Source organism: Hypomesus transpacificus, chromosome 19, assembly GCF_021917145.1.
Source record: "Hypomesus transpacificus isolate Combined female chromosome 19, fHypTra1, whole genome shotgun sequence".
Classification (NCBI taxonomy): Eukaryota; Metazoa; Chordata; class Actinopteri; order Osmeriformes; family Osmeridae; genus Hypomesus; species Hypomesus transpacificus.
The window spans coordinates 11,222,400-11,234,101 of record NC_061078.1 but is presented as its reverse complement, the minus strand read 5'-3'; the positions used below and the strand labels follow the sequence as shown (position 1 = coordinate 11,234,101).

The 11,702-nt window shown below is 45.8% G+C and overlaps 1 protein-coding gene across 2 annotated transcripts; it reads right to left on the bottom strand.

The window, feature by feature from the left end:
* Positions 1 to 1,149: 1,149 nt before the first annotated feature.
* Positions 1,150 to 11,196, bottom strand: slc39a13 (solute carrier family 39 member 13). 2 transcript variants are annotated; one of them, XM_047042592.1, is made up of 11 exons: positions 10,971 to 11,196; positions 10,659 to 10,826; positions 9,969 to 10,340; positions 8,625 to 8,732; positions 8,024 to 8,133; positions 4,850 to 4,975; positions 4,483 to 4,572; positions 3,357 to 3,407; positions 2,895 to 3,027; positions 2,331 to 2,430; positions 1,150 to 2,218 (listed from the first exon to the last, which is right to left on the bottom strand). In XM_047042592.1, the coding sequence occupies exons 3-11, from the start codon at positions 10,294 to 10,296 to the stop codon at positions 2,143 to 2,145; spliced, it is 1,122 nt and encodes a 373-aa protein (XP_046898548.1). In that variant the 5' UTR covers positions 10,297 to 10,340; positions 10,659 to 10,826; positions 10,971 to 11,196; the 3' UTR covers positions 1,150 to 2,142. The 2 variants fall into 2 exon arrangements, with proteins under 2 accessions (XP_046898548.1, XP_046898547.1); XM_047042591.1 differs by lacking the exon at positions 10,659 to 10,826 and having other exon boundaries at positions 10,971 to 11,191.
* Positions 11,197 to 11,702: the final 506 nt, after the last annotated feature.

Genomic DNA, 11,702 nt, shown 5'->3' with positions numbered 1-11,702 from the left:
GATGGATGGCGACCGACGCTTGCGAGGAGTGGGGAGGGATGCAGTTGCTCTCTCTCTCCTCTCGGGTATCAGCGGGATGATGAGCGCCAGCGTCCAACAGCTCGCTCAATTACAATGAATATCTGAGGCTGTTCAGCAACAAATAACCATTTATTACACGTAATATTCACCATTTAATAGTATAGATACAACAGTACATTATATAGCCTACAATAGTAAAAAAATACTACAGTAGGTTACATTGAAACAATAATCACAAAATCAAAACCCTTTTGAAAAGTAAATCTTCCTTACAGTATAGACAAACATTAAATACATATTTATTCAACAAGCACATACACACAGGGACATAGAGAGGCTGGCAATGACAATTAAACAGTATCCTAAAATAACAAACATAATCTAGTAAATAAACAAACCAATGAAGAATAGCTCAACTCCAACCAGTTTATCTACAGCCAAAAACATAAAATGTGCAATGTTAAGTAGAAAAAATGCTTGAAGCATTCATCAGACATCCTTCAGTAGAGAACTCTGTAGCCTTGAACATCTTATTCAACACATACGCAAACATCTCAACTAAAACATGAACGGAAACAGCACAGACAATACCAACACAATGAATGATTCGAACATGAAGCTGTAATGCTATCCTACTGTCACATTTCAGTGAACTTGATGAGGTCCAATAGGGACGTGTACACAGTAAAGGTCATAGGTCAGCTGATTTGGGCGGATAAAGTCCTCAAACAGCAGGCAGACCACGAAGGAACAGAACCCACAGGGGAGTCGTTATGGCAACTGCATGTGCCTAACAGACTGTTTATAAACTAGGCGAGTGTGAACACACAATCGATGAGCACCCCTACGCTACCCCAGATCCTCTCGCTCACATGACATTTATGGCTCCCACTGTTCCCAGCTGAAAATGTGCTTAAGAGTCAAGCAATGAAAGCAGGGAACTGAAGCAGCAGGAAATTCACAATGACACTACAGACAAATAATTGAGGATGTACAAAGGTGAAATGAACTAAATTACCATAGTACACCAACAGCATGTTATGGATAGCAGATTCTTTTTAGATGTGATTAATAAAGACACCTTACATTTAAAATGTTTAGAAAAAAATCACTAAAGACCAAATTTGCTTTTAAGAAATGTTTTATTAAATTATTTTCAAAATCACATCCTTTTATAATTTACAAACCAAGCCGATCACAATGTAACATTTATGAGAGTCACGACATGGGAAATAGACATAAGAGGAATGTGTAAGGTAGTGTTCAAAAAGTGTTTGCCTACAAATAATCGTGTAACAAATAATTCCTCAATGTTCCTCAAAATCAATGTTTTTGGCATCGATTAAAAAGACAGTCTGAGTAACAGACATGTAACATTTTCTGATATGGTTCAATAAATAGAATAGCAACATAAGCAGACAGAGGTTCACTGGAGACAGTGAAACGGTCCATAGTACAAAGCAAAATACCCAACACACGGGCTGCTAATTTGACATTGGTTGTGTTTGACTAAATACCTTTGTGATCATGTGTATACTGCATATTTGTGCAACGCAAAACATCAATGATTGTCTGACTGCAAGATTGCCATAAGCTTACAATAAATGTATCATCTTTTGTGAAGACTCTCCCCATCCCTCTTCCTTGCTGTTCCACTCTGAAGCATGTTTTAAGTGTCCACATAAAAGGGAGTGGATGACTGCCACAGGTACTGTCAGCCTTCTGTCCGTCCGTACATATCTGAGGTCCAGACTGATGCAGGAGCTCCTGATCAAAGGCTTTGCTCAAAGTGCATTTCTGATTGATCTCCTTTGTTCCCCTGACAATGCTGATAATGCTAGTGGTACAGATGGTGATACAGGTGGAATATCTTTGTGGTCTGGTATACCTCCATGGGGGTGAGGCAGGGGTTCTCAGGGGTTGGGTCTGGGTTAGGAGGAGGAGGAGGAGAGAACCGCAGCTAATCTGGAGCGTTGGCTAGTAGACATCAACCCAGTTCCTGGATACAGTCATCCTCGTTCTATGATAAACACATCAGTGACATCATCATCCGTAGAACCATCTCCTGTCTCTGGGGAGCAGGTGTGGCACTGGGCGGGGCAGGAGGCTCCTCCCCCAGGGTCAAGCCACGATGGCGGACATCAAGGCCATGACAGCGATGCCACAGCACAGGAGCAGGATTTGCACAACAGATTGTCTAGAAAAACAGAGACACACAGATTTTGAACGGCCCCGTGGGTCAAAAAGCAGTAGAGTGATGTGAGCAGTGATGTTAGCAGTGTTGTGACATGGGCCGGCTGGCTGCTTACCGTAAGTTGTTCTCCTGAAGCAGGTCTGGCACCACGTTCACCAGGGCGATGTACAGGAAGCCCCCTGAGGTGAAGGGCAGGATCCACGATGTGGTGTTCTCTACACAGTAGGAGAAACCCCCCATTATCAGAACCATTAAACCTTTGAACATTGACCAGAATGCGTAGGTGCAACCTCACAATCTGATTGCTGCTGTGATATACTTCTCCTAACGCATTTATTATCGTTCATACACATTATATATTTGTGTATGGGGGAGTAAGACAATTTCTGTTGAAGACAGACTCTGAATTAAATCATGTATTAAAATGTTATTTATTCAAGCAAACATTTAATGTTTTGTTTACCCTCTTGTGATGAACAGTATTGCTGTATTACACATAAGGGCTCTATCAGAATCTGACTTAAATAATACACCATTGTCACTATCCAATGTTTTCCTTGGCTGGGATATCACACCAGTTCTACCCTTATAGGATCTCCCATAGAGTACTAGAGCTAGGGTTCCATTCTGGGTTCCACCCAGAACAATGCTGTTTGACTGTGCAGATGAGCTGTGGTACCTGTGCCCCTGGGGGACTGGGCACAGAGGGCAAAACAGGCCCCCAGCACCCCTCCCAGGGCGGTGGAAAGCTGCATGCGGGCGGCGCTCCAGCGGTCGAAGCCCGCGCGCAGCAGGATGGCAAAGTCCCCCACCTACAGACAGGACGACAGGTTAGAGCAACACGACACTTCCTATGGACCAGGTGGGACTCGAACCACTGACGCTAGTCTTGCTTCACGCCTAGACTGACACTAAAACGCATGCCTGTAATACATTGGTAAAACTAGCTAATATATTTATATGACATAAATCAATGCCAGCTGGTCTCAATCAACCAGAATTAGTCACTAGCATTTCCGCCAGTAACGCGTATCGGTGTCAACATGTGTCACATCAACATGTTATATAAAGGATGTATCATGTAACAATGAAAGATTTCTGCCAACGTGTCTAATGCCGAGTGCTGAGTCAGTGAAGGTACCTCGTGGGGGATCTCGTGGAGCAGGATGGCAAAGGTGGTGAGGAAGCCAACCTGGTGGAAGACACAGAACAGGTTAGAGAAGGGCTCCAACCAACCAGGTACGTCCACAAAGCAGAGCTAGCAGGTGTGTGACTTACAAGCACACATACAGTAACTACAAACAGTGCAACATTGTTTGTTCCAATCCTAGCTGGGAGGATTGAGTGCATCTTTCATTTCCTGCAGTGGAGTGGCAAGAGACCGTGTCTTTAGACATCTTCGCAGATGGGGGGACTATTGCAGCTAGATATAGATTATACTTGTCAATACAAGAGAATGGGAGGCCTCTGTGTGTGTGTGTGTGTGTCGATATATCTGACTTCCTCTCTGGCATGCTGCTACTTGTCTCATGCTGCTAGCCTTATGCCTCTCCAGCTGGATATCCTCTCTCCCAGCACCACAGTGCTGTGGTCATGCTGCAGCTACACGACCATTGCTATGCTAACTCTCCACCTCCAGCAAGCTACACCCGTATCTCCTGATGCCCAATTGTAAAAGCACCCTGATAATAAGACCATTAACTGCACATCTGAAGGCAGGGTTGAGTGTGAGAGCAGAGCCAGTGTGCATGGCATGGTGAGCCAAGCAGAGAATCATGTTTGTTTGGTGGCTCAAGGAGGTGCTGAGGTAGCTGGTCTGCCAAGGGATTGGAACTTCTGCCAAACATAATAGTCACAGGATGGGCACACTCCTAGCCAAATCCAGAACAGCACCAGCTACCAATATTTCTAGTCCGTTCTAAAACCAGCAAATGCAAATAAGGTAGCGCATTTAATTAGAACAGTTAATTAATCAACAACAACAACAACAAATTCGCTATTGAGCTTTCTTTTGAATACCTTTATCTATCTTGTGTGGAAATACAGTTACCATAAGCATTTAGTATCACATCCACTGCTATTGTCTAAATAAGGTTTAACCCTTGTGTTGTGTTATCTTCGGGTCATTGTGACCTTTCAGTCATTGTGACCCCCCCCCACATGTTGTGACAACTTTATCATACAAAAATAAAGTGAAGCATTTTCTTTTAGTCCGTCGGCTGTCTCACCCACCCCAGGGAGGGGCTTCTGAGGGAGGGCTAACTCACCTTCCTGCTGACCAGAAAGCTTCCTGCCACAGCCAGACCGTGGGTGAAGTTGTCTATACAGTTGGCCAGGAGGTTTAAGTATCCACTTGTCTGTAAAAACCCACACATACACACGTGTGCAAACACAAAAACCCACTGCACAGTCAGCACAGACACAAACAAGCTTTTCAGTGTGCCGTCTACATTAGTGTAAATACAACGCCATCTAGATGACATGTTAACAGGACCCTTGCCAGGCTGTCTACAGTCAACAGGACCATTATCAGCTTAAACAAAGGGTTACACCACGAAAAAAAAAATGTTTCGCTAACAAGGTGGTGAACTGTAAGCTTGCTGGCCTGAAGAACAGGCACTCGTGGCTGCTGACCTTGATGTTGTCAGGTCTGTCCTGCTGGCTGGTCTTGGGCCTGGAGGAAGAGGGCCACGTGTCGGAGCAGTGGCCGTTCTTGAGTGACTGGCCGGCTTCTCCGCTGGTCTCCACGCTGTGGGAGGACTGGTTTAGAGGACAATGGGTGTTACTACTGACCACAACGCCTGTCCAACATGCAAGGGGAGCGTTTGAAGATTGAAAATCACCCTTTTATGTTCCACTAAGTATGTTATAAAAAACGTATAGCTTTATAGAACTAGATGTTTTTGCTAAGAAAAAAAGTGGGATGGCTGAATGGAGATAAACAATATACTTACTTATATGAAACAAATCAGCATTTTTATTTTTTATTCTGGGCATTCAAATGTGTTTTTGTGTATTTAATACCATTCTTAGCTCACTTCTGATGTTCGTTGTTGAGACTCATTGTCATCACAATGGTCCTATGCCCAACTCTTTCTCCCAACCACTTAGCATGGGTCAGAGAACATTTGCATATTTTGACTACAAAAACGAAATATTCCCTAAAGGGCTATTTTGTTTTTACGAGAAGAGACAACTTCCCTTTCCCCCACTGCAAAAGCCTAATAGTCAAATGAAGAAAAGAGGAAAGCATGCTGCTTTTGTCTGGAAATCTGGCCTCTATTTCTGGTGACAGCTGACTAAGGAAGTCATAAAATCTGATGTTTGTCAGGAATTTAAATACCAATCTCCTATAGATAGACAGGCGGTTGAGTGGGAACACATGGCCAGGTGAATTTGTTAATCAGATTTACAAGTTCAAGTGAAGCACCGACATTTAAACATGGATATAAGCAGGGACTTTCTGAAATGCTGTCGCCATCTATCCACCCCTGTGTCTGTACACACATTCCTCTGGCTCTTCACTGTGTGTGTGTATGTGTGTGTGTGTGTGTGTACACAGTCCTGTGGTCTGCCTGAAGAGGCTGCACCAGCTGCTTCCTCCCCTGTCCTATAAATAGCTCATGTGACTCAGCCTAGGAGTGGACCCCAGTGTCCCCCAGCAGGAGGAGAGGAGGATACTGGGTGCAGAGGACACGTCATCACCTCCATCAGGTGCACAAACACACAGGATACTGGGTGCAGAGGACACTTCATCACCTCCATCAGGTGGAGAGGAGGATACTGGGTGCAGAGGACACTTCATCACCTCCATCAGGTGGAGAGGAGGATACTGGGTGCAGAGGACACTTCATCACCTCCATCAGGTGGAGAGGAGGATACTGGGTGCAGAGGACACTTCATCACCTCCATCAGGAGGAGAGGAGGATACTGGGTGCAGAGGACACTTCATCACCTCCATCAGGAGGAGAGGAGGATAGTGGGTGCAGAGGACACTTCATCACCTCCATCAGGTGGAGAGGAGGATACTGGGTGCAGAGGACACTTCATCACCTCCATCAGGAGGAGAGGAGGATACTGGGTGCAGAGGACACTTCATCACCTCCATCAGGTGGAGAGGAGGATACTGGGTGCAGAGGACACTTCATCACCTCCATCAGGAGGAGAGGAGGATACTGGGTGCAGAGGACACTTCATCACCTCCATCAGGTGGAGAGGAGGATAGTGGGTGCAGAGGACACTTCATCACCTCCATCAGGTGCACAAACACACACACAACGGTGGGCACAAACAGAAATGTGCAGACAGGTGCAGGGGTGTGCGTCCACACAAACACACCACGGCTTGAACAACCTAGTCCTTCAGGGCCTCCGCTGCCTACCACAGAGGGAACGGCACATCGTCACAGGAGGCGAATACCCAACCCAACAAGCCCCTCCACACAACTACAGAGTGGAGAGCCTCTGAAACATGAAGCAGTCTCTCCTGATACTCAGCCCTAATACCCTCCATCAAACCCCTCTCTGGCGCTAGGCTACACAGCAGGACAGACTGAGGGAGACAGCAGCGCCACGATTCCCTCCACAGGGCTGTGTGTTTGTGTGTGTGTGTGTGTGAGACATTAGTCTGACTCACCATCTGAAATTAAATCCCCAAAAGTCCAGGAGTTTTCCATAAATGAGCAATCCACCCACACAAGACGATGACCCATCTTTAGGCCCAGTCTTGTGATGGAGCCAATGACATGGTTGGTCATTTGTTCAAATGCTACATTGGAGTATTTCAGGCCCGTTTGTAGACGTTCTATTCTGACCGACACAGCAACAGCTGGGAGACGGACCGGAAGATATTCAGATAGGGTCAGTATGCCGATCAATACCATTGCATGCGAAGTCACTGGGCTGTGAATGAAAGCGTACAACAGAAACAGCCTGAGGGCCTCTTCAGTCATAACACCGCCATTCAAGATCCTCCACTGTGTGTTGGCTCTGTCTGAATCAGGTCACATAGTACAAAGAAGACCAGCCTCAAAGAAGATGTCATCTCCCAGACTAACAGGCTAACGGCTACTGTAGGTTGCACTTCAGCACCATACAGGGAGAGTCTACTGCTACTGCTGGAGTGAGACTACAGGGTTACTGCACAGAGCTACCACATGCATTACTAAGTCTACTGCCCCAGAGCTACAGTGTACAGTAGACCGCTGCTCCTGCTGTAGCCCCACCTCGTGGGCGAGCCGAGTCACTACTGAGATCAGACACAGGCACAAACGCACAAAACACATTCACTAAACTGGGCCTAGAACTGCACGTCACACAAAAGGGGAAAGAGAGCTTGAGAGAGAGCTTGAGAGAGAGAGAGCTTGAGAGAGAGAGCTTGAGAGAGAGAGTGCTTGAGAGAGAGAGTGCTTGAGAGAGAGAGCTTGAGAGAGAGCGCTTGAGAGAGAGAGCTTGAGAGAGAGAGCGAGAAAGAGAGGGAGAGAGAGAACTGCAGGCAAACTGCACTACGGCCAGAAGAGGAGGACTGAGGACACATGTAGCTTTCTATCCTGCCTGTTGTCTCTGCCTGCAGTGTTCCTCTGTCCACAACCATCAACAACAGTCACATTTCACACTTGTTTTACACACCAGCACAGGGTTTCATGGGTCGGACGCTATGTCGAGAGTCATTTATTGAAGATTCCAGAGATTGAAGATCAAAAGATTACAGATGAAGAGGGGCAGAGTATTTAAATTATTTATTTGTCTGCTTTAGTTAACCCTTAGTCAGCTTTGCCTTTTCTTTTACGATAAATGTGAGTTATTTTACCTGTTCCTCCTGGCTCCCCTGGTCTGGGAACATCTTCTCCAGGAGCAGGAAAGAGAGAAGCCCCAGGATCACCCACAGGCCCTGGCTTTGGTAGTGATGGCGCCTCCCTCCTGGACAAAGAAGAGGAGAAAGTTGAGAAGATAACATGAGGGGGGGGGGGGGGGGGGGGGGGGGGGGGTGTTGGTAGGGGTGTGTGTGTGAAAGGGGAATCCTTATTGCATTCTTAGTCCTGCCTCCCGAGTTTAGAAGCTAAATCGGCGGAGAATCCACATGTACTGAGAAGGAGGCACGGCAAGGACAGGGCAGTGCAAAAGCATCTGCCACATAGAGGATGAGGCCTCGTACAAAGACAACAATACTCTGGCACACCTACCCCCTGCTTCTGACCCTGTCAGCAACGTGTGAGGTATGAGTTAGCATTGTGGTAATCAACACTGAGACAAAATGTCACCCTGGGGGAATAACTGCACCACTGGATAATGAAGAGAGAGAGATAAAGAGAGAAATTAAGGAGAGAGTAAAAGACAAGGAGAGAGAAAGAGACAAAAAGAGAGAGACAAAGAGAGAGACTGAGGAAAGATCCAAAGGATGGCTGTCCCACCTGAGCTGCAGGAGTGGGCCCAGGCCTCAGGAAGCAGGTGGAGGAATACGTCTCCAAGGAGACCACCGATGGCAAAGCTCAGGAGCTGTTTTAGCTTCCGACAGCCAGCTGGAGACACAAAACAGAGGCAATAGAACTCAGGAGGCAGTAGAACACAGGAGGCAGTAAAACACAAGAGGCAGTAGAACTCAGGAGGCAGTAAAACACAGGAGGCAGTAGAACACAGGAGGCAGTAGAACTCAGGAGGCAGTAGAACTCAGGAGGCAGTAGAACACAGGAGGCAGTAGAACTCAGGAGGCAGTAGAACACAGGAGGCAGTAGAACTCAGGAGGCAGTAGAACTCAAGAGGCAGTAGAACACAGGAGGCAGTAGAACACAGGAGGCAGTAGAACACAGGAGGCAGTAGAACACAGGAGGCAGTAGAAACGGACAGCTTTAAAAGCATAACATTTTATTAAATGAACAATTGTATTTTCTCATCTCTTTTGTAATACTTATTTATTGTTGTTGGACAGTGACTGATCTACTCTGTAACCTTGTTCTTTGTAATGTACCTTCCTGCTAAAACCCGATTTTGGCTGCCAATGACCCGTCTCCTCTTTCAGTCTGCAATATTGAAATATGGGAGTGAGGACACACCCTGATCCATACAAATGACCTTTTCAAAGTCCTTATTATTACAGAATTCTGCCACTGAAACTCTACCAGTAGAAGGTCTACACACCACTAATGGCTGCTAACCCCCAGCTCTGGTCACGCCTGCTCTGGAAAACACACACTGGTACGCTGTTCACCAGGATGGGGTGTGTCAGCCGCTATGGAGTTTCCAACAAGAATATTTAGGTTCTAAAATAGAATCCTTAAAGCTATATAAAAAATGATTTGAAAGTCTAGATTAAAATAGAAGTGTTCCATGTTGACTGTTTATCTGCTCTGGCCCAGTATGCTCTCAAATGCATTTCTACTAACCCCAAAATGGGAGAGATTAAACTACATTAGGTCAACTGGATGTAGACTACACAGCTCAAGCATACAATGTGTAAATAAAGTGAATATAAAAGTTGCACTGCAGACTGTTTTTGTCGACATGTCAACAAAGAAAACAGTGGTGACATCTCAGCACACTCAGGCCTATATCTTGCCCTTCTAAATACCTACCCTATAAAAAAGTTAGAATTATTTTGGCTGGCTTAATGCGAAAATAAAGCAGAAATCAGATATGGCTTAACAAATGTCAAAGGAGCTCAAAAGCAAGTCAGTTAGGCATAATTTGCATATAATGCTCAGTGTTTGCTTGTGTCCCCAAGCTAAAGTTTGAATGTCAAACTTTGAACCTTTCCTCACCTTCTGTCTTGAGGGCAGCTCCGGCCTCAAGGGGGATGACGAGCAGGGGGAAGATCCCACTGAGGCCCACGGCCACAGAGCCCACCAGAGAGCAGAACCACACGTCGGCCTTCTCGCTGGAGAACAGCTCTGCTAGGGCATGGAAGCCGAGCAGGTCTTCTGCCAGCCAGGGACCAGATCCGGCCGAAGTGGCGGTGGCCTGAGCCATGGTGGTCTGGGACATCTTCTGGCTGCTGGACGTTCTTCTTGAGGCCACTACCACCAGCAGGGTGGCCCCTGTGAGCAGTGCAGCTAATGCCCAACCGGGCCCTCTACCTTCTGCATTCATCCGTCCCACGGCCCAAAGACCAGTTGCAAACAGCGAGGAAGATGCTGTAGAGATAAAAATATACTTATGATAATAATAATTACAGCCCCGAGTTGAAGAGTCTATACTTTTGCCCTAAGCTGAAAGCTTCAGCTTGGATGGCGTGTGCAGCTGAAAGGTTATGAGTTGATATTTTTCTTTCGTGAGTTTGACTTTAACAATGTATTGAATACGTTTTAATTAAGGTGAGCGTATATGGGATACTCATGGATGAGGTGGTTTTGTATCAGATCCATGCTGGCCAAATAGTTGGATAGCAAGCGAGCCAACTACGCTATGCACAAACTATGCAAAGCAAAAACGGATACCTAATCATTAGTTACCTCGCTGTACAGCAGCATAATTAGATTATGAATATCCAGATTCACAGACCACTGCAAAGACAAGGGGCTAAAGTTAGCCTAGCTAACCTATGCTAGTCTGCAGGGCGTTACGCCTGGAAAGATGTGGTCGTGGCGAATCAGACAGTTCACCCAGCCAGGACTGCTGACCTGTAAACAAAAGTTAGCGATCTGCTAAATAACGCTAAAGAACAGTTAAACGCATGCAGGATCAACAAGCTTTTCCTAAACAAACAAACAAATTAAGTAACGCGACAAAAAACGAAGACAATAGTGTACTTTGATTGTAACTACCTTGCTGCAAACTTGTCTGATTTCGCACCAGTCTGTCCCTGCCATCCAGCTAGTGAGGCAGGCTAGAGCTGTAGATACACGCAGATGATGCGGCAGCTGCAGGGATCTGCTTTGAGTACGTTCACTTTTTTTTTTTTACAAACTACGGTGGCTTAACGGTTCTAGCTGCCACCGATTTTACCGAGCAGCCACGTCTCATAATCCGGAAGTGTATATATTTTTTTCTCCGTTTGTTTGACATCATGTCCCAAGGAAGGAATCCTGAATGGAAACGATTTATTAAAGCCCGCCATAACGTTTAGCCCAAAACGGAGTTCACCAATACAGTCGGACTTTCTGTTCAACAAAACAGTAGTTTATCACAATTTCACACCCAAAAACATTGATGTTGTGTTAAGTATTCTAAATATTTTGGAGATGAAAATAGTAGTCCTAAGAGCCCCCCGACATCAAAGCATAATTTGTTAAAATAAAATAGTTTTTACATTTAGTCATTTTTAGCAAAAACGGCAAAGCAGCTAAAAATTGTTTGCTGATTCCCATCGGCTCAAGGGAATAGAGGACGAAGGAACCAAGACTGGTTAGCTGAGACCAGAGCCAGAGACCAGTCTGCTCCAGGCTCAACTACTGTGCCACTATTTGGCCCTGCCTATGAAGTTACTCAAGTTGAGTGAGTGTTGACCACCAGGTGGAGTATGTGATAGTGGAATGTGACCATGTGAACGATGAGTA

Bases quoted from the DNA above. Each gene is read 5' to 3' on its own strand.
- slc39a13 (XM_047042592.1), bottom strand. From the start codon at position 10,296: ATGAATGCAGAAGGTAGAGGGCCCGGTTGGGCATTAGCTGCACTGCTC. The intron at 8,134-8,624 runs GTGGGACAGCCA...TTCTTTGTCCAG, and splicing joins GGCCCACTCCTGCAGCTCAG to GAGGGAGGCGCCATCACTAC. The intron at 4,976-8,023 runs GTAAAATAACTC...CCTCTAAACCAG, and splicing joins AGGGGAGCCAGGAGGAACAG to TCCTCCCACAGCGTGGAGAC.